The sequence below is a fragment of the Pecten maximus genome, chromosome 11 (genome assembly GCF_902652985.1).
Source record: "Pecten maximus chromosome 11, xPecMax1.1, whole genome shotgun sequence".
Lineage (NCBI taxonomy): Eukaryota > Metazoa > Mollusca > Bivalvia > Pectinida > Pectinidae > Pecten > Pecten maximus.
The window spans coordinates 12,563,334-12,583,999 of record NC_047025.1 but is presented as its reverse complement, the minus strand read 5'-3'; the positions used below and the strand labels follow the sequence as shown (position 1 = coordinate 12,583,999).

Sequence of the window (20,666 nt, the reverse complement as noted above, 5' to 3'; positions counted from 1 at the left end):
GGTGAAATTGATATTCTTATGAACATCCTCGGTGTAACAATAGGACATGCCATACATACATTTGATAAGACATGCAATATGTATTGGAACAAGCGATGATTGCAGCAAGTTGGCTGCGATGTTTCAGTCGGTAGAGCATATCCCTATTTCAACGTCAGAAGATCCGAGTTGTGTGATTCGATTCCTACACGGGGCGGTTTTGGGTTCTAATGGTAACTTAGGCAATTGGCCGTCCAGTGTTTTCATAGTTGTGTCGTTTTCCGTCTACTTAAGGGGACCACATCTCAAAATAAACCTTTGGACGATATTCCCAGCAATATATTGGTTGAAGCAAGGTGAAACTGGCAAACTAGGGTTTGAATCTATGGTTAATTTCGAAATTTATTTTTTTATTTGTTCCATATATGGATAAGAAATGTACATAATAATGTATTTCATAATAAACATTTCATGCTTACAACTAAAACGCTTATGATGTCCTTGTTGTACAGAATGCGTCGTAGTTTATAAGGGATTTCTCCAGACAAAAAATCAATACTTTTTCCATTTCGTTGATTTCAATACCGAATTGAATTTCCTTGAAATGACCAACTGGAATATCTTTCATAAACTTTCATTGATTCATAAATAGTTATTTCTTTAAAAGGTTCATTTTATGGAAATGAGTAATTGAATGGCAGTTTTGATGAAAATTTATATGTGATAGCTTTATTACAATAACACTACCTAGAACGTAAGGGTTGCACGCGGTACTCGGTAATATTAATCCATAAAGGCGACAAAACCCTAACAAAATATCAATTCAATTCATTTAATTTCGGAGGAAAAGATCTATATTTTTCATTTATTATGATACCAAAGATGAAATATCGATATGAGTGTCAAAACGTAAACGATTATAGAACATTCAAATGTTGTTCAATTTGCTCCTCCGTTATCGCATAATACGATCACTAAACTCGGACCACTGACTGAATTTTGCATTATTTTTTTTAAATGAGCATTTTTGTTTGTCAGAGCGAAATGTGGTTCATGCCTTGTTTAATATAACTATATTCTGTATAACATAGTAAATTCATAAAGATAGTATATAATATTCAATTACTTTGTATGTTAAAGAACAATTTGTCGCCCTTCGAATAGTGATATTTGTCTATACCCCCAGCCTCAAAAAATATATCGTCTTTTTCAGATTTGACAAATCCACAGTTACAAAAACGTTTTTTAAAAAAAACGTCATTGATTGTGTAGTGTTACATTTCAGTTGATTTAACGTGTATGAAACTATTATAGTGCTAATAAATCAGGCAAATAAAAAAAGTGTTCAATATCCTTTAACGCGGATTCGGAAGAGTAATGTGAATAAGACAATCAAAACTCAGGTAGTAGCCAAGTTAATATTGATCTTCCTTAGAGTCATACACTACAAAGCATATGGAACGTGAAAAGCAATGAACTGCATGGCGTAAAAAGTTTGTTCGGATGAGTTCAGTTCCTTTTTACTGAAGAATCATCAAATTAGCCTGACTGAATATATTCATTAATTCGCTTGAAGTAAGGTTAATTATAAATTATATAATCGATGTAGGCGTCTGTATCCCTCTGATGGATATTGTTATTACGATCGCTACATAAAATATAGAATAAACATAGAATATTCTCTCATCCGGATTCCCATACATAGCAAGCCGACTTATATTATTGAGGAAATCCACACTTTTGGTAACTGACATCCCTAACGCGTCCTAGACAGAGGGACCAGCAGTATACTGCAGTTTTATAATCATTATTATGTTTAAACTGTAGCTATTACTAAATTCACATCAAACTGTCACTTTTGTGATTTTTGGATGATAAGCTCTGCTGGTGGTTGTTAAGTCCCAGGCATTTGCTGTCATGCAGACTTCCTCGAATGATGGCACCGGTTCAGAATATACACATTAGTTTTATTTTAGAATTGGTCAATATAAAAAAAATTACGAAAACTGGTGAAAGTATGAGGTTGAAACTCCTACCCAACTATGTATTAACATTTGTTTAAAGGCCCAGTGTTTCATTTTCCTGACTTCCCTGCTCGGTTGGCACACCTTTAAGCCGGTATCATCACTGGCAAGTCAAAGAAGAACGAAACAGCTGAGGGGACACTTGTATATCATAACTCGCCATATAATGATCAGATACCATGGTAATTAAATCTGATATATAAAGTTGCTTTTCACGTGTGTGTTTTTTAAACAATGTATTCGTAGAAAAAAACATCTCAACTTGTGTAAATTAAGATTATTTTTCAAACTATTAGATCTATTTTTTTGTTTTACTTTTGCTGAAACGAACATACACAACCAAACTTCTCTCGATTCAAGTGAGATCTTTTATACTCGCTGCCACCAGATAAAACAGCATCGCATATGTAGCATATAGGGGGGCTCTTTACTATTGTAAAATTGTTGATATCACATATATCTACCTTAATTCTCAATCTTGCAAGTTCATTATCTATTGATAACGACTAATCCCGTAGTTTGTTTTGTGTCTTCCAAGTAGTTCGCCTGTCCTGCGAGCCAATAATCTCAACGAAAATCACTTTATGTGATCCAAGATGGCGGCCAGTGGACAAATGTTCTGTGTTCACTAAATTCAAAATAATCATTTAAACAGAAGTTAATCGGTTAATCATAAAGTTAATGTTTCTCAAAGTGCAACACCCGAAAAAAAGAAAAGAAAAAGAGATCTGCCATTGTTTTCAAACAAGATCTTCAAATTCCTTGCTGATGAGAGCCCTCCCTAATGTAACAATTTTGATAACATAAACATGCATGATGTTCACATATCACACTTATCCGTAATTGGTCAATGTGCTTTTACTTACTGAAACCTTTGGTGTTCTAGTCACTAAAAGGCCGCTATAAGAGCGAGTCCAAGATTCCATCTAGTGTTAATATGGATTTGATCTGAGTTGGGAGATAACAAATTCGGACAAAGTCGTGTATCCTATATCCAAAATGTCTACGGATTACATCACGTGACCTCAGAACGAGAGACCTCGGCGTTTCAAGGTAATTATCTATTTGGTCTAATATGTCACGTGACACGATCTTACTGTCATGTAACGAGTTTAATAGTTTTAAGTCAGATTTAGAGATCGTGTGCGCATGGTTTAATATAAGCATCAGTTGACAGTGTAAACTTGGGAATGAAAAAAGCAGTTTATGAATAACCGACACCCCAGTGCGTCTTTGCAAAATATCAACATTTGCATAAAGGAGCTCCCCTAGTAGTCTACGCGACATGAAGTACCCGAGAGAGTTTTGGCCAGAGAAGGGGTCAGCCCCGGCCATGAGAAGCTGACGCACCACCGAGTAGGTTTGAGTCTCAATTGCGGCGTTCAGCGCGGTTTTCCCGCTCACTGACTCGGCGTTGATGTCCTTTCCTTGTTGTAGTAACCTATGAACGAGAACAGATTTACTATGGTAGAAACTGGCGATGTTCTCCTCGAACAGCATCAGTAGGGGAAGATCCTTGTTATGCGGTACACCCGCTTTTTCCAACAGCAATGCGCACTGATCAAATTGAAGCGCACGGGCCCAGTCAAGCGCCGAATACTCTTTGTATGTTATGTTAGCCGAAACATAATCACTTTGGAGCAAGATCTCCAGTATACTTGTGGAGTTGTTGAGGACGGCCTGAATGATGACTGGAATTCCTATTCTTAAGTTTATTCTTTTCTGCGATAACATTTTTTTGTAGTTCTTAAGAATGAAGCTTGTCACCGCAATATTATCTGCAATGAAGAGAAGATATCTACATTTAATCTTTCTGACTAATTTGTATATCTAAATTAAGGGAAATATGCATTATTTATATTAAATAAATATTTTTTTTTATTGTGAATAGCAACTATGTATGCAAAAATGGACTTTACTTACTATCAAGAATGGCTGCTTTCACGTGCTCTCAATAAATATATATCATATATAAATCGGGCAATAGGAGTTGGGGAAAATTAATTTGTCATATAAATGATAAAATGGTGAAAGGATACGAATACTGACCGTAAAATACAGCGTGAAAAAGCAGAATCTGGCGGCATTTGACACCTCCTAATCGAAAGAGCTCTTCCACAACCGTGTTGTCCTCTCGTAAAAACATATCACTGATTGACTCGTCCTTCTTTTGACACCAGCATGAGAAAAATTCATCCAAACACCCAGCGGATGACATCGCAGTTCCTTTCTCACACAGATATTTCAAGCACCTGACACGGAGGTTCTTGATTGCAATATGTAAAGCCGAGTGGATGTCTCTATGGGGTGCGGAATAATCATATTTACAGTGACATGCCGAAAGGAGAATCTTCAAAGACCTGATGTTGTCGTCCTTAACGGCTAGTCGAACACTGTTTTGCAGGACTTTTTTGTACATTAAAGAACGGGCCATGGATATACTGATAAAGGAACCAAGTAGCCGCAGTACCTGGTCCTGTCGATGGAACACTGCCAAGTAATATGGATCATATTTATGCACATTGGTTTTCATCTCATCACACTCCACAATGTACCGGTTTATTTCTTCGAGCACGAGAACAATGTGTTCAACAATCTTGATCTTTCCAAATATACTGGCAATATGGAAGGCAGTGATTCCCGCCAGAACCGTGTCGGCACTTTGGTCATGGTAAGGTTGTTTGCTCCTGACAATGTTATTAGCAGTTTGTGCTCTGACAAGTGTTTTGACTGTTGTTGTTTCCGATGGTTTTAGGTCCTTATGACTAGAGACGACTGTATCTACGAACAAGTGAGGACAATGTCCGCGTTCTATTAAAGTCTGGAGGTGTAGAAGAGTGTCGTTCCTGGACAAAGCTGCATCAAACTCGAGTCTTTCAAAATTGCTGGAGCAAGTACACCCATCTTTACATTCTGTGAAACCCAAATCCCGACAAATGATTACACATATTATACTGAAATGTATATTAATATATCTATCTGAAGTAAACTATAGTAAAAAGTAAACTATTAACAAGGGTCCAACGGGCACGAATAGCTCACCTTTTACCCAATTATAGTTTTTATACATTAACATAATTACGATCTAGTGCATCAGAGACCAGATATAAGATCTCGGGGCCTCTCGGTTGTTTGAAATGGGTTTTTTTTTTTAATATGTTCTCCAATTCCACTGTTTTAAACTTAAATCATGATCAGGGCCATTCATTTGAACAAACTTCCTAGCCTTAATTCAAGCATGCTACAGGCCCAAATATCAGGTCTCTGGACCTTTTGGTTATTGAAAAGAAGCCATAGTAATGTTTTAGTCTATTTGGCCCCCATGACCTTGCATACAGTTCGACGTCATTCATTTGAACAACTTTGGTAGTTCTTCATCCCAGCATGGTTCACACCCAATATCAACTCCCTGGTCCTTTAGAAATTAAACTTATTTGATCCCGGTAACCTTGAATGTAAGTCAACGTCATTCAACGGACTTCGTGGTCCTTCATTCATGCATGCTACCGGCCTAGAATGAAGTCTCTGGGCCTCACATTTATTGAGAAGTCGTTTAAAGATTTTAGTCTATTTGACCTCTGTGACCTTAAAAGTATGTCAAGGTCGTTCATTTAAAGTGACTTAGTGGTATTTCATTCAAGTATGCTACATGATGTGAAGTCTCTGGACCTCTTTGTTATTGAGAAGAAGTCATTAAAAGATTTTAGCCTTTTTGACCCCTGTGAACTTGAATGTAGACCAATGTCATTTACTTGAACAAACTTCGTAGCCCTTCATCTATGCATGCTACAGGCCCAATATCAAGTTTCTATGTATCTTGTTATTAAGAAGTTTTAGATGGAAAAGTTGAAGCCGTTCGGACGGACAGTCGGACGGACGGACGACGGATGCAGTACCACGACATAAGCTCCCTTTCCCTTCAGGCAGGTGAGCCTAAAATGTCTAATTTACTTTCAGCAATTATTTTCATTTGTATCGATATTTAGAGAAAATATTGAATATGGTATACCCACCAATGGTTATCCGTTGGCTTATGAGACCCGGGTTGTCTTTCATTAATTTAATGACTTCTTTAGACGGCTTCTTAATTAGGTCTTTAGTCCATCTCCACGCTAACTCGTATTCTGACATGTCTGCTTCTCCTATACCATAGTATTTAATTACATATAATTTATCGTCAACAAACGGAATAAAGAACATAACGTAAAACCGTTACCCGGGACAAATAGTACACAACATTTAAATAAAAACCGAAACAAATTTACAGGTTTCCTTGAATACAAACGCAACTTAGAGTATGGACTAAATACTTAAGACGTACTTTACACATCTACACGTCGGCATTGAGATAGTAAATACATTTCTTCAATGCATATATATAATTGATATTGATGGAGGATTTCAGTCAACATTACATAATGCTACATATATAAACATAACATGCTACGTTCACAAAACCGATTTATAAGTTATAAGTAAAAGTAACGAAAAGTGGACATCTTGTCACTAAAGTAGGATAGCAAAGAAAAGATAAACTATTGCCTGGTTATGTAACATATGCTTAATAAAAGAACCAATAAGAGTTCATTTACGAACTTACCTACACTTAAGCATTGAACTGCTTTCATTTGGAAGTTATGGGCTGATGAATGCCAACTGGACAGAGGCAAATTTAATGAAGCGCGCTAGCGCTTCATGTTGAATTTGCCTTTGTTGAGTTGGCATTCATCAGCCCATAACTTCTAAATGAAAGCAGTTCAATGCTTATATTTACATTTGACAACGAATTTGAAAGACTATATCCAAGAATTTTACTCTGATAATGAATGAACAAATTGTTATCGTCAAAGACGGAACAGCCTTTTCAACAGCCATCTTTCGTTATCGCCGACGTGACAATTATGACGTCACTATATTAATAACGTCATAATAATGATTTGGAAGTTATGGACTCAAAACTTCCAAGTGAGCTTGGTAAAGTTATATAGTGGGGCTGCAGTGTAAATGTAAATATTTTCCCTTGATAACTCGTATACTTCCTACAAATGGTCATTTCTATATAGTACCCGACAATGTACGTTCTAAGTCTACATACCGTGTTTATAAATGGCTCCTTCTGGTTCCTCCTTTTGTATCCCACATTCCTTCGATGTGCCCCCCTCTGAAACCTCTTCAAACGTTAAGGTCTGGTTGGATAAGTTCCCATCATCTGTCGTTTCATAAAGTATGCCCTTTAAGGATGAGGCCTCTTCTGATTTTCCTTCAGCCATCACACATATTTATAATGTTGTACTTTTGGTGTCACGTCGGTCATATGCTTTTCTAATGTTGTCATTGTGCTGTCACATCAGTTACCGTACGATGTTACCGTACGATGTTGTAATGTTGTGTCGTCACATCAGTTACCATACGATGTTGTTATGTTGTGTTGTCACATTAGTTACCATACGATGTTGTAATGTTGTGTCGTCACATCAGTTACCATACGATGTTGTGTTGTCACATCAGTTACCATACGATGTTGTGTTGTCACATCAGTTACCATACGATGTTGTAATGTTGTGTCGTCACATCAGTTACCATACGATACTGTGTCGTCACATCAGTTACCATACGATGTTGTAATGTTGTGTTGTCACATCAGTTACCATACGATGTTGTAATGTTGTGTTGTCTCATCAGTTACCATACGATGGTGTGTCGTCACATCAGTTACCATACGATGGTGTGATGTTGTGTCGTCACATCAGTTACCATACGATGTTGTGTTGTCACATCAGTTACCATGCGATGATGTAATATTTTGTCGTCACATCAGTTACCATACGATGATGTAATGTTGTGTCGTCACATCAGTTACCATGCGATGTTGTAATGTTGTGTTGTCACATCAGTTACCATACAATGTTGTCCTTGTGTCGTCACATCAGTAACCATATGATTTTGTGTCGTCACATTAGTTACCATACGATGTTGTCCTTGTGTCGTCACATCAGTTACCATACAATGTTGTTATGTTGTGTTGTCACATCAGTTACCATACGATGATGTAATGTTGTGTCGTCACATCAGTTACCATACGATGTTGTCCTTGTGTCGTTACATCAGTTACCATACGATGCTGTCCTTGTGTCGTCACATCAGTTACCATACGATGATGTAATGTTGTGTCGTCACATCAGTTACCATGCGATGTTGTAATGTTTTGTTGTCACATCAGTTACCATACGATGTTGTAATGTTGTGTCGTTACATCAGTTACCATACGATGTTGTGTCGTCACATCAGTTACCATACGATGTTGTTATGTTGTGTCGTCACATCAGTTACCATACGATGTTGTTATGTTGTGTCGTCACATCAGTTACCATACGATGTTGTAATGTTGTGTCGTCACATCAGTTACCATACGATGCTGTCCTTGTGTCGTCACATCAGTTACCATACGATGTTGTTATGTTGTGTCGTTACATCAGTTACCATACGATGTTGTTATGTTGTGTCGTTACATCAGTTACCATACGATGATGTAATGTTGGGTCGTCTCATCAGTTACCATACGATGTTGTAATGTTGGGTCGTCACATCAGTTACCATACGATGTTGTAATGTTGTGTTGTCACATCAGTTACCATACGATGTTGTGTCGTCACATCAGTTGCCATATGATGTTGTCCTTGTGTTGTCACATTAGTTACCATACGATGTTGTAATGTTTTGTTGTCACATCAGTTACCATACGATGTTGTCCTTGTGTCGTCACATCAGTAACCATACGATGTTGTAATGTTGTTCCTTTGTTTTCACTCCTCACATCCTGAAACCAAAATGTATAAAATATAACAAAGTATCCAAAGATAAATCGGGAGATTCAGTCCCCAACAACTAAAAGCATTCTGCTATATGTGTTGTTATGTGCTTAAGTATGTTCAATATTATGTACGAGGGTCAAGCAAAAAGTTTTGCAAGTAGTCGGCTTCCATAGAATTGAAAAAAAAACTAAGTTATAACCAAGTCTTCAAGCTTCAATAGTGCGATACCTAACCTACCTGTGAGTATGCTCAAAATGCACGTGCGTTACTTTATCGCAAAGTTACAAGCGTTTGAAGTTGGTAAATAGAGAATACATGGTCAGTGTCTTAAAATATAAGCTGTATTTTGGCGAGGGTAAAGAAAGACAAAAGTGGCGAGCCTTGGCGAGCCACTTTTGTCTTTCTGTCCCAAGCCAAAAATACAGCTTATATTTTAAGACACTGACCATGTATTCTATTTATCCTGCAACAATAAAAAAAATAATCATCAAAAATAATCATTTTGAAGTGAAACGGTGTCAAAAATGACAGAAATATGTTCGTCTTTTAAACGTTGTTTCACTTTGAAGTAGGTCAGTCGAACTGACGCACGTGCTAAGATTCCAAAATACAGCTGTTTTTGGTCACTGCCGTATATAATCCGAAGGGTTCTGATGTTAAAGCTGCCTTGTGGCGATTTAACATCAGAACTCGACCCATACAGAAAACGAGCAATTTTTCCGACCCACCCTCAGGTCGGCGTTTGAACAATATTTCCCCTTATTCCCTTCAACCTGACACATAAAATGTATACATCGATTAAAAGGTAAGATATTATTTTATTAGCTTACATACATATTTTACTCACTGGTCATCGTTCACTATATATATCCGTCAACATTCTTTTCAAACTTGTTTTCAGCATAGCTTTGAAAATGGCCGCCATCGTCAGGACACAAGATATCGCGAGATTTCAATGTAAACAGATCGGGCAAAAGTCCCTTGTGACGAGATTTGGGTCACGTGATTAGCTATGGTGGTAGCTTTGAAGTTCTCTGAAAACGAGATGGCAAAGTATGCGGACGGATATATTTAGTGAACAATGACCAGTGAGTAATATATGTATGTAAGCTAATAAAATTGTATCTTACCTTTTAATTGATGCATACCTTTTATGTGTCAGATTGAGGGGAAATGGAGTAAATGTTGTTCAAACGCCGACCCGAGGGTGGGTCGGAAAAATTGCTCGTTTTCTGCACGTAAGGAGTTCTGACGTCTACATAGTAAGATCGTCAGAAAATTCGGACTATGCCGTATACAGCAAAAATATATACGGTGGGTGTATTCCGACAATGCGGTGGCAGTTGCAGGATAAACTCGTATATACTGTCAATATTTGTGGTAATTATGAGGTCATCTGAGAAGCTAAAAATCAGAACTCACATCAAAACAAGAGGCAGTCTGAATGTTCCTGCATCCAAGATATTTCTGAACTGTGTGAAGTGTATGGACAATTTTCGGTGTCTATGAGTACAGTTTGTCGTTGGTTGAAGACTTTCAACAACGGTTCTACTGCTTTAGAAGATTGCTAAAGATCAGGAAGACCAAAAACTGCAACCACAGAAGGTAACATTGCCGCTGTCAAGAATCTTGTAGCCGAAGATGGCAGATATACATTACAATATCTAATCAAAACAGTTGGTATTTCATCAGGGACAGTTTTTGAAATTTTGACCAAACATTTAAAGCTACGCAAGGTTTGTGCGCGATGTGTCCCTCATTTATTGACACAACAGCAAAAGGACAATAGAGTCATTTGGTTTGTTTGATTTTGCTTAACGTTCTATTAACAGCCAGGGTCATTTAAGGACGTACCAGGTTTTGGAGGTGGAGGAAAGCCGGAGTACCCGGAGAAAAACCACCGGCCTACGGTCAGTACCTGGCAACTGCCCCAGGTAGGTTTCGAACTCGCAACCCAGAGGTGGAGGGCTAGTGATAAAGTGTCGGGACATCTTAACAAGAGTCAAAATGGCAAAAGAATTCCTTAAAAAATACAGACAATATGATGCCCGTAATATTTCCAATATTGTAACAGGTGATGAAACCTGGATCTATTACTTTGAACCTCAAAGAAAGATTGATAATAAAATGTGGATCGAAAGAAAAGGAGCAAGACCAATCATTGCAAAAAGGTGTCAGAGCGCAAAAGAGGTTTTGTACGCATTATTCTTCAATTCCAGTGCATCTGTTGTACAGATTCCAACGCCAAATCGCCGTTACTGGCCAATTCTATAGAGACGTACTGCAAAAGGTTAAGAAATTCTACGCTAAGACCAAAGACAGGAATACGAAATGTCTGTCTACTGCATGACAACGCCCCAGCTCATAAAAGTAAATTGGTACAAGACTTTTTGAAGCAAGAGAGTATCACCCAGCTTCCCCATCCTCCTTTTTCTCCAGACTTGAGTCCATGTGACTTTTTTACTGTTTCCAAAAGTGAAAAAAATGTTATCTGGGCGTCGTTATGGTTCCAGAAGTGCTGTTGGCAGTGCTGTTTTTCAGTGTCTTAACAGTATACCAAGGGAAGACTACTCTGCGGCGTTCGGGTCATGGATTTCACGATTACAAAAATGTATTGCCGTTAAGGGGGGAATACTTTGAAGGATTAAATTAAACTTAAGATAATTGCATATGTTTGTTTGAGTTTTATATGATTACTTGCATAACTTTCTGATTGCCCCTCGTATTTACATATCATTTGTGTTTATTTGCTCGATCACAGAATATCTGGATGTAAAATTATATAGTTGTGGAGATATGGCAGGTGTGGTGCACGCGTGATGGTTAATAGTTGTACATGAATGCGTTAATGTGGTGAGGAGTTAAGGTGGTATATGGTACTAGTTGTGGTGTACACGTGATAGTTATATGGTTATACATGTATAGGTTAATGTGTGGAGAGCCAACCCAATACTGCCGAACACCAACCAATACCACCCGATACCAACCCTATACTGCCTAATACCAACCCAATATCAGCTACTGCCCAGTACTATACCCATACCGACCAAAGACTACCAAATACCTACCCTATAACAACCCAATGCTACCAAATACTACATAATACAATGTAAATAACACACATTTAATATTTCAACTATTTCAATTTCATTATACTTCAATGCGTATAGTGTTGTAATATACGAGTTATTCCCCTTTACGCATCTAAAACGTCTACAGTAGACTACAGATAGCTAGAAATGAATTTAAGGCGAACAATCTAGATATAGAATCTAATACATCTTACTAAATGGTGGCAATCCTAATATAGATCGAGTACTCACCTGCAAAAAGTAAACAGGAAAGCACAGCCGAATTAACAAGGCCAAACTATCAAAACAAACGCCATCATCAAACAGAATATATAACGAGGGAAAGTCTCAAAATACAACCTGTCATAGAATATGGTGCACAGTCTAAATATAGATCCATCATGTGACCTTAAGATGTAAACAGAAAAGCACACGTGCTATTTTACAAAGCCAAAAAACACCAAAGTTACAGACCAGCGGAATGTAATCCATATCAAAACAAAACTAGGGCCGTCGTTTTTGCGGTCCTAACGGTTCGATCAGTTAGACCGTTGTTGTTCGTTTATGAAATAAAGACGGACCTGGTGATTATGTATTGTTTACGGACGAGCCTTGAAAAAACTTCCAAGGCTTTTATTACTTTTACAGGTCCATCAAAATATGTTTCAAATTTTACATCTAAAAACTGAAAGTCGGTTTGTCCGCATAAATGAACAGCCCTATGGAAATCCCAGATCCTTACCATTAGATTGGTACGAAGCGATACAAACAGATGTGAACAGAATGGTTAATATTTATGTAGTGAGAAGTCATTTAAACAATTATTTTCAGTTTTCCTTAACGTGAAAAGCGTCATCAGATTCATTTCTTTTTGCATTATATCTTATTTCATTTAAGTGAAACAAATTCACTCCCATATAAATGAATGATACTTAATTCATTTTTAGAGAACAACAAGACATACCACAAACACTGATTTTCCCTTATATAATCACAAAGTCAAAGATGGCATTTGTCTTTTACCGAGTGAAACCCCGTGTTAGTTGTCCTCGTTCATGTAGTATATATATACAAGATGTTCTAGATGCAATACACACTCACAATGCGTAACTACAACGTCCTATTTTGTATGCACCGATCCGTACCAATCTAATGGTAAGGATTTGGGATTCTGCTTATGCTCCTGATCACCTGAACGTTTTGAATGTACAACTCTTTCCGGGATAAATGTACAAGTGTCTGTTCAATATTCTACGGTTTGGTAAGTAAATGCCGTTTAGGATTTGTTTACTGTTTCTAAAATATGTATACATTTACTTTTCAGTTTATATTTTCTTAATATAACTCTGCTTTGTGGTCATAGACACTGTCGATTCATTTAAATTTCTCTTCTAGTATTGATTTGTAGGCTACAGATTATTGCTTTAATTCGTAACAATATTGATGTGTAGCTACACGTTTACTCTATTCCGTTGTTTATTTACTATCGTGTTGCAATATTCCAGATGAGGCTATCATATATAATCGATAATATAGCTGTTTACACAGATAGATCCTAGCTTAGCCCGAGTTTCCCCTGGCCCTTACACCAGACATGGTGTCAGGGCCAGAGGAAACTCGGGCTAATCCTAGCAAAGTGCTGCTGTTAGTGGGGTTCCACAAATGGCGCGTGGCTGTGACATGGTATTCTGTTTTCACTTGAAGTTCACATCTAATACTATCTTACATTCCGTTTCATTATTGATGTTGTGCAGGGCCATTGAGATGATGTGTATGTTATATATGTCCATGTGCTGTTCTGGTTTCATCCGTATGTTTTTGTTAACTTTATTCTCAAGTGCTACATTGGGTACAAGATAGTATCTATGTGTCAACGTAACACGCTCTACTCCTCTACAATGTACATGTATTTAGAATATTTAATCAGCTAAGAGCTTCTTCCTATCCTCTGTAATTGGATTAAGATTGTTGTTGCAGAATATAAAATGACCGAGGAAGAACCGGAGAGACACCATTGGCATAAAATAAAACAAATGGTGACTGAAGGGACACCCAGGGGAGCTACATCCGATCAGGTCGTAATAGACTGAAGGGTGACAACGTAAATGATGACGATGTCTCATATACACTGACCATAATGGCTGAAGGGATATCAGAGGGAGAAACATTAAAACAATGCGGGACGAAAGAGGAGATAGCAGAGGGTGCGACATTGAAACCCTGGGGGACGAAAGAAAAGATACCAGAGGGCGCCACATCGAAACAATGCAAGACTGATGAGGCGGTACCAGAGGGCGCCACAGCGGAACAGTGCCGGACTCATGAGGCGGTACCAGAGGGCGCCACATCGGAACAGTGCCGGACTAATGAGGCGGTACCAGAGGGCACCACATCGGAACAGTGCCGGACTCATGAGGCGGTACCAGAGGGGGCCACATCGGAACAGTGCCGGACTCATGAGGCGGTACCAGAGGGGGCCATATCGGAACAGTGCCGGACTCATGAGGCGGTACCAGAGGGGGCCACATCGGAACAGTGCCGGACTCATGAGGCGGTACCAGAGGGCACCACCTCGGAACAGTGCCGGACTCATGAGGCGGTATCAGAAGGCGCCACATCGGAACAGTGCCGGACTCATGAGGCGGTACCAGAGGGCGCCACATCGAAACTATGTGAAATGCATGAGGAGCTACTAGAGGGCGCCACATGTAATCGAGGTATGTTGACTGCGAAAATACCAGGGGAGTGATTCCTCAGTAACCTGGTAATGAGATAGCCGTTGTCAATAGCTAGTATATTAATCAGGTCGAGAAAGTGTGGTGAATTATTTATTGGTTTCGTGTATTGTAAAATTCTATTGATTTTCCTTTCGTGAAGCTAAACATTGTCCTATGTGATATAAGGTATACACTTTTATTATGCTATGCTTTAGCTTTGTCTAGTTCCCATATTTGAGTGACATACAAAGTCCAATTTCGATACTATCAAAGAATTGGTCCATTCGTTTTATGATCGTATAGCATACGTAAACATTTATTAAGCATTATCTACCTGTATTTAATTAACAGACGAAAATAGTTTCTACCAGATAAATCTGTTTAATATTTTGCTGCTTACAATACGAGGGCTGATTGATAATATGTTCTGAGCCTCGTATTGAAGGAGTTACTCAAAGATGTTCTTTTTAAGTCCTACTATTCTCTGACTATATATAGTGCCGTGTACCCTAGGACTGGTCTCATTTGGTTAGTTTATATCGACGAGCTAGCACTCTAAAGTAAACAAGACAAACGGCCTTTGCAAAATGGACAAAATCGGTTAGCGTTAGGGTATGGGTGAAAGAGTCTGTCATTGCCATGGCTGCCTTTCACGATTGTGTCTTTAACTGATTGAGCATCTCGCTCCAACAGACTTTAATCTATTTCCAAAACTGAAAAGAGCTATTTCACGCACCTTAACCCTAACCCTAAACTTAACATATAGTGGATGACGTTTTGAAGAGCAAAGAAAAGGAGCTTTATGAAAGTGGTATTGATGCCCCAAAACATCACTGGCAAAATTATATAGATACTGAAGGGGATTATGTTGCAAAATAATACAATATGTATTCGGCAAATCCTTCAATACGAGTCTCACAACTTATCAATCAGCCCTCGTACCTGTCTGCTATATAATTGCTGCTGTGTTGTTTGTATGGCCTCTTATTAATTATAGGAGAAGCAGAACACCAATCAATGTTGAGATGGACTAAAGACCTGATTGAACAGCCGTCTAAAGAAATCATTAAATTGATGAAAGAAGATCCAGGTCTTATAAGCAAAAGGATTACCATTGGTGAGTATATAACTTTTGTTTTTTCTCTTGATATTGACAAACATGAAAATAATTACCCAAAGTAATTAGACGTCTTAAAAGTAGAGTCTATGTAGATGTATAGATTAATATAGATGTAACGTTCAGTATATGTAATTATTTGTCGGTATTTGTATTTTACAGAATGTTCACAAGATGGGTGTACTTGCTCCAACAGTTTTGAAAGGCTCGAGTTTCATGCAGCTTCATCCAGGAAAAACACTCTTCACCACATCAAGACTTTAATAGAACGTGGACATTGTCCTCACATGTTCGTGGATACAGTCTCTAGTCATAAGGATCTAAACCAATCAAAAACGACAACAGACAAAACTGTAAGATCAGAAACTACCAATAACATTGCTAGGAGCAAACAATCTGAGAATGAACAGTGTGCCGATACGGTTTTGGCAGGAATAACTGCCGTCCATATTGCCAGTATATTTGGAAAGGTCAAGATTGTTGAGTACATAGCGCATGCGTTACAAGAAAGAATCCGATCACCCTATATTATCGAGTGCGAAGAGATGTTTACATCTGTGCACGAGTATGACCCATATTATTTGTCTGTGTTCCATCGACAGGACCAGACACTGGGACTTCTTCGGTCGTACATTACCCACCCAATGGCCTGGACCGAGGTGTATAAAAAGGTACTGCATAATAGTATACAACTGGCCGTACTGAATGACAACGTCCGAGCCCTAAAAATCCTTATTCCTCCCCCTCACAGTAGAAATGAATATGACATGCATTGTGCCTTATTGTTGGCAATCAAGAACCATTGCATGAAGAGTTTAAAGTGGCTGTGTAAGGAGGGAGCATTACTGGCACCCTCAGCCTTTGCAGGACTATCTTTACCGTGTTCATGTCGGATCAGGAAGGACGAAGTTATCAAGGGCATATTCTTGAAGGAGGACAACATGGTCGTTGAGGAGCTTTTTCGACATGGAGGCTTCAGATACCGCCGTATGTTGCTACACTACGCTGTCTTTTACGGTCAGTATTTGTCTCCGAAATAACACTATCATTGCCATGACAGAAGACTGTAAAAACGACACACGATATATTAGAAACAGCAAGGTCAAAAACTCTTTAAACTACATCGTACAGCTGTTTCGTCATCAACGGCCCTCATACGTCCCGGAAGAACGAAACAACTATATGATACAGTTTAATTAATTTTGGCTACGGTATCTAACTCAACATGTGTTGAAAAGTAATAATTACTTGTCTTTTGTACAATCTTTTGAGATTGCAGGTGGTAGAAACTGCGTCTGGACTAGGTGTGCTTTTAATTTATTTGACACGGTTTATGTTATATACTTAACTTTCAGTTGAAATGCAGTATTGAAAAGCATCAATGTCCTCAGTTTCCCCCTAGACATCAACACTTTCTCAAATTCAGCGGCAAACCTGTAGGCAAGGAGAATATATATGGTAAATCCGTGGTATGTCAGTTTTCGCTTTTCAATGCCACTCTTTTCTAGCTAACCAATTTTGATAATACATGTTGTATGTAGATGTTGACATTTGTGTAATGAGGTAAACGGCTTCTTCTTTTCAGATAACACTGTCGTGACGGCGTTCATTCTTGAAAACTACAAAAAGATGTTGCCGAAGAAGAAATCTTACTTTGAAGGTCGTAAAATGATCCCTGTCACCATACAGGCCGTCTTAAACAATTCCACAAATATACTAGAGGTTTTGCTCCGCAGCGAACATATTGCGGCCGGTGAAATGTACAAACATTATATAGCGCTTGACTGGGCACGAGCCCTCCACTTTGATCAGTGTGTCGTGCTCCTGGAGAACGATAGGGTACCGCATGACAGCGATGCCACAGAGAAGTACCCTCCACTAGTAGAGGTATTTGGTGAGAACATTAACAGCTTTTACTATAGTAAGTCTGTTCTCGTTCTTCGTTTGTTACAAAACGGAAATGACGTCAATGGCGAGTCAGTGAACGGAAAGACAGCACTGTACGCCGCCCTAGAGTCCAAAACCTACTCATTGGTGCGGCAGCTGCTAATGGACGGGGCTGACCCCTTCTGTGGCCGGAACTGTCTCACTTCATTCCTGTCACTTAGACTGCTAGGAGAGCTCCTGTATGCAAATGTGGATATATTTGAAAGACGTACTGGAGTGTCCCTTGTTCATCAACTTCTTTTTTCATTTCCAAAATTACATTGCCATTTGGTGTTTCTATTAAAGCATGCACACACCATACCGAAACCCGACCTAAAACTGCTTCACTCGTTACATGACAGTAATATTGTGTCACGTGACATATTAGAACAAATCAATAACTACCTGGAAACGCCGAAGTCTCTCGTCCTCAGGTCACGTGATATAATTAGGAGTCATTTTGGATACAAGATACACGACTTTGTCCGAATTTGTAATCTCCCGACTCAGATCAAATCCATACTGACACTTGATGGAATCTTGGACTATTTCATGTCGCTGCCTTTTAGTGACTAGAAAACCATAGGACGCTTACAATCTATAAAACGCATTGAAACTGTGTTAACAGTTTGGTGTATGATGCAGTTACTCGATATATTTGAGGGTTATCTACACAAATATATCTTTTGTATGAGATTGAGAGCTTACAAAGATTAATATCCGCTTCTTTATATGTTCCTTAAGAATTTGAATATGGCGTTAAAGTTTTTGTAGTATCTACACCCTGTCAGATCGATATCGAGCTACCAGTCAAACTCACATCGATACTCCCATGGTTGTTCTAATAGGAATGACAAAGTGTGCAAATATCCACAATGTATAGAATGGTAAAAATCTAAATTAGTTTTGATTTCTGTAATATGAATAGCTTACACTTTTCACATAGATGTAAATCCCCATTCCTTTTAGATCACAATTTGTTGAATACTTCATACAAGAGGCCCAGAGGGCCTGTATCGCTCACCTGGTTTCATGAGATATGAAACAAGAATGATGCTTCAGTATATTGTCGCTGGTATTGCTATGTCAATAAGCATTTTATATGGGTACATGTACATTGGTTTTATTTTAATGCTAAAAATGCCAAAAAGTGTAAAATTTTGAATCCCCACCCAATAACCATGCTACCATACAAATGTGAGTAATATCCATTGCTTAGTTTCAGAGAAGTGGTTTAAACAAATTGACCAATTTTGGCCCCGCCTCTCAGGCCCTTTGGGGGTCAGTCCCACCATTTGTACAATTTTGAATCCCCACCCCATAGGGATGCTACCAGGCAAATATGAGTGATATCCATTGCTTAGTTTCAGAGCAGAAGTCGTTTATATCAATATAGCCAAATTGACCGCATTTGGCCCCGCCCCTCAGGCCCCTGGGGGGCCAGCCCCATCATTTGTACAATTTTGAATCCTCACCCCATAGTGATGCTACCAGGCAAATATGAGCGATATCCAATGCACGGTTTCAGAGAAGAAGTCGTTCATATCAATATAGCCAAATTGACCCCTTTTGGCCCCGCCCCTCAGGCCCCTGGGGGCCAGCCCCATCATTTGTACAATTTTGAATCCTCACCCCATAGTGATGCTACCAGGCAAATATGAGCGATATCCATTGCTCGGTTTCAGAGAAGAAGTCGTTTATATCAATTTAGCTAAATTGACCATATTTGGCCCCGCCCCTCAGGCCCCTTGGGGGAACAGCCCTCTCATTTGTACAATTTGGAATCCCCACCCCGTAGTGATGATACCAGGCAAATATGAGCGATATCCATTGCTTGGTTTCAGAGAAGAAGTCGTTTATATCAATATAGCCAAAATGACCACATTTGGCCCCGCCCCTCAAGCCCCTTGGGGGCCAGCCCCATCATTTGTACAATTTTGAATCCTCACCCCATAGTGATGCTACCAGGCAAATATGAGCGATATCCAATGCACGGTTTCAGAGAAGAAGTCGTTCATATCAATATAGCCAAATTGACCCCTTTTGGCCCCGCCCCTCCGGCCCCTGGGGGCCAGCCCCATCATTTGTACAATTTTGAATCCTCACCCAATAGTGATGCTACCAGGCAAATATGAGTGATATCCATTGCTCGGTTTCAGAGAAGAAGTCGTTTATATCAATTTAGCTAAATTGACCATATTTGGCCCCGCCCCTCAGGCCCCTTGGGGGAACAGCCCTCTCATTTGTACAATTTGGAATCCCCACCCCGTAGTGATGATACCAGGCAAATATGAGCGATATCCATTGCTTGGTTTCAGAGAAGAAGTCGTTTATATCAATATAGCCAAATTGACCGCATTTGGCCCCGCCCCTCAGGCCCCTTGGGGGCCAGCCCCATCATTTGTACAATTTTGAATCCTCACCCCATAGTGATGCTACCAGGCAAATATGAGCGCTATCCATTGCTCACTTTCAGAGAAGAAGTCGTTTATATCAATATAGCCCAATTGACCCCTTTTGGCCCTGCCCCTCAGGCCCCTGGGGGGCCAACCCCATCATTTGTACAATTTTGAATCCTCACCCCATAGTGATGCTACCAGGCAAATATGAGCGCTATCCATTGCTCACTTTCAGAGAAGAAGTCGTTTATATTAATATAGCAAAATTGACCCCTTTTGGCCCCGCCCCTCAGGCCCCTGGGGGCCAGCCCCATCATTTGTACAATTTTGAGTCCCCTACCCATAGGGATGCTTCTGACCAAATTTGATCAAATTCTGATCAGCGGTTATGAAGAAGAAGTCAATTGTTGACGGACGGACGGACGACGGACGACGGACGACAGACGACGGACGGACGGACGGACGGACGGACGACGGACGACGGACGACAGACGACGGACGGACGGACGGACGACGGACGACGGACGCCACGGTATGGCATAAGCTCACCTTGGTCCTTCGGACCAGGTGAGCTAATAACTTGTACGTTCCTAGTGCAAAATGAAAAAGTAACACGTTTGA

General features: G+C 39.3%; 2 protein-coding genes across 4 annotated transcripts; one reads left to right on the top strand and one right to left on the bottom strand.

Annotated features, from left to right (window-relative positions):
• Positions 1 to 797: 797 nt before the first annotated feature.
• Positions 798 to 12,374, bottom strand: LOC117337333. The gene is made up of 5 exons (XM_033898257.1): positions 12,139 to 12,374; positions 7,099 to 8,820; positions 6,017 to 6,145; positions 4,053 to 4,916; positions 798 to 3,781 (listed from the first exon to the last, which is right to left on the bottom strand). Exons 2-5 carry the CDS (start codon positions 7,271 to 7,273, stop codon positions 2,904 to 2,906), a joined length of 2,046 nt encoding a protein of 681 aa, XP_033754148.1. The 5' UTR covers positions 7,274 to 8,820; positions 12,139 to 12,374; the 3' UTR covers positions 798 to 2,903.
• A 679-nt stretch (positions 12,375 to 13,053) lies between these two features.
• On the top strand, positions 13,054 to 18,637 carry LOC117337125. 3 transcript variants are annotated; one of them, XM_033897924.1, is made up of 5 exons: positions 13,054 to 13,147; positions 13,864 to 14,603; positions 15,604 to 15,720; positions 15,883 to 16,737; positions 17,306 to 18,637. In XM_033897924.1, exons 2-5 carry the CDS (start codon positions 14,024 to 14,026, stop codon positions 18,220 to 18,222), a joined length of 2,469 nt encoding a protein of 822 aa, XP_033753815.1. In that variant the 5' UTR covers positions 13,054 to 13,147; positions 13,864 to 14,023; the 3' UTR covers positions 18,223 to 18,637. The 3 variants fall into 3 exon arrangements, with proteins under 3 accessions (XP_033753815.1, XP_033753813.1, XP_033753814.1); XM_033897922.1 differs by having other exon boundaries at positions 15,601 to 15,720; XM_033897923.1 differs by lacking the exon at positions 13,054 to 13,147 and adding an exon at positions 13,456 to 13,569 and having other exon boundaries at positions 15,601 to 15,720.
• The last annotated feature ends 2,029 nt before the right edge of the window (positions 18,638 to 20,666 follow it).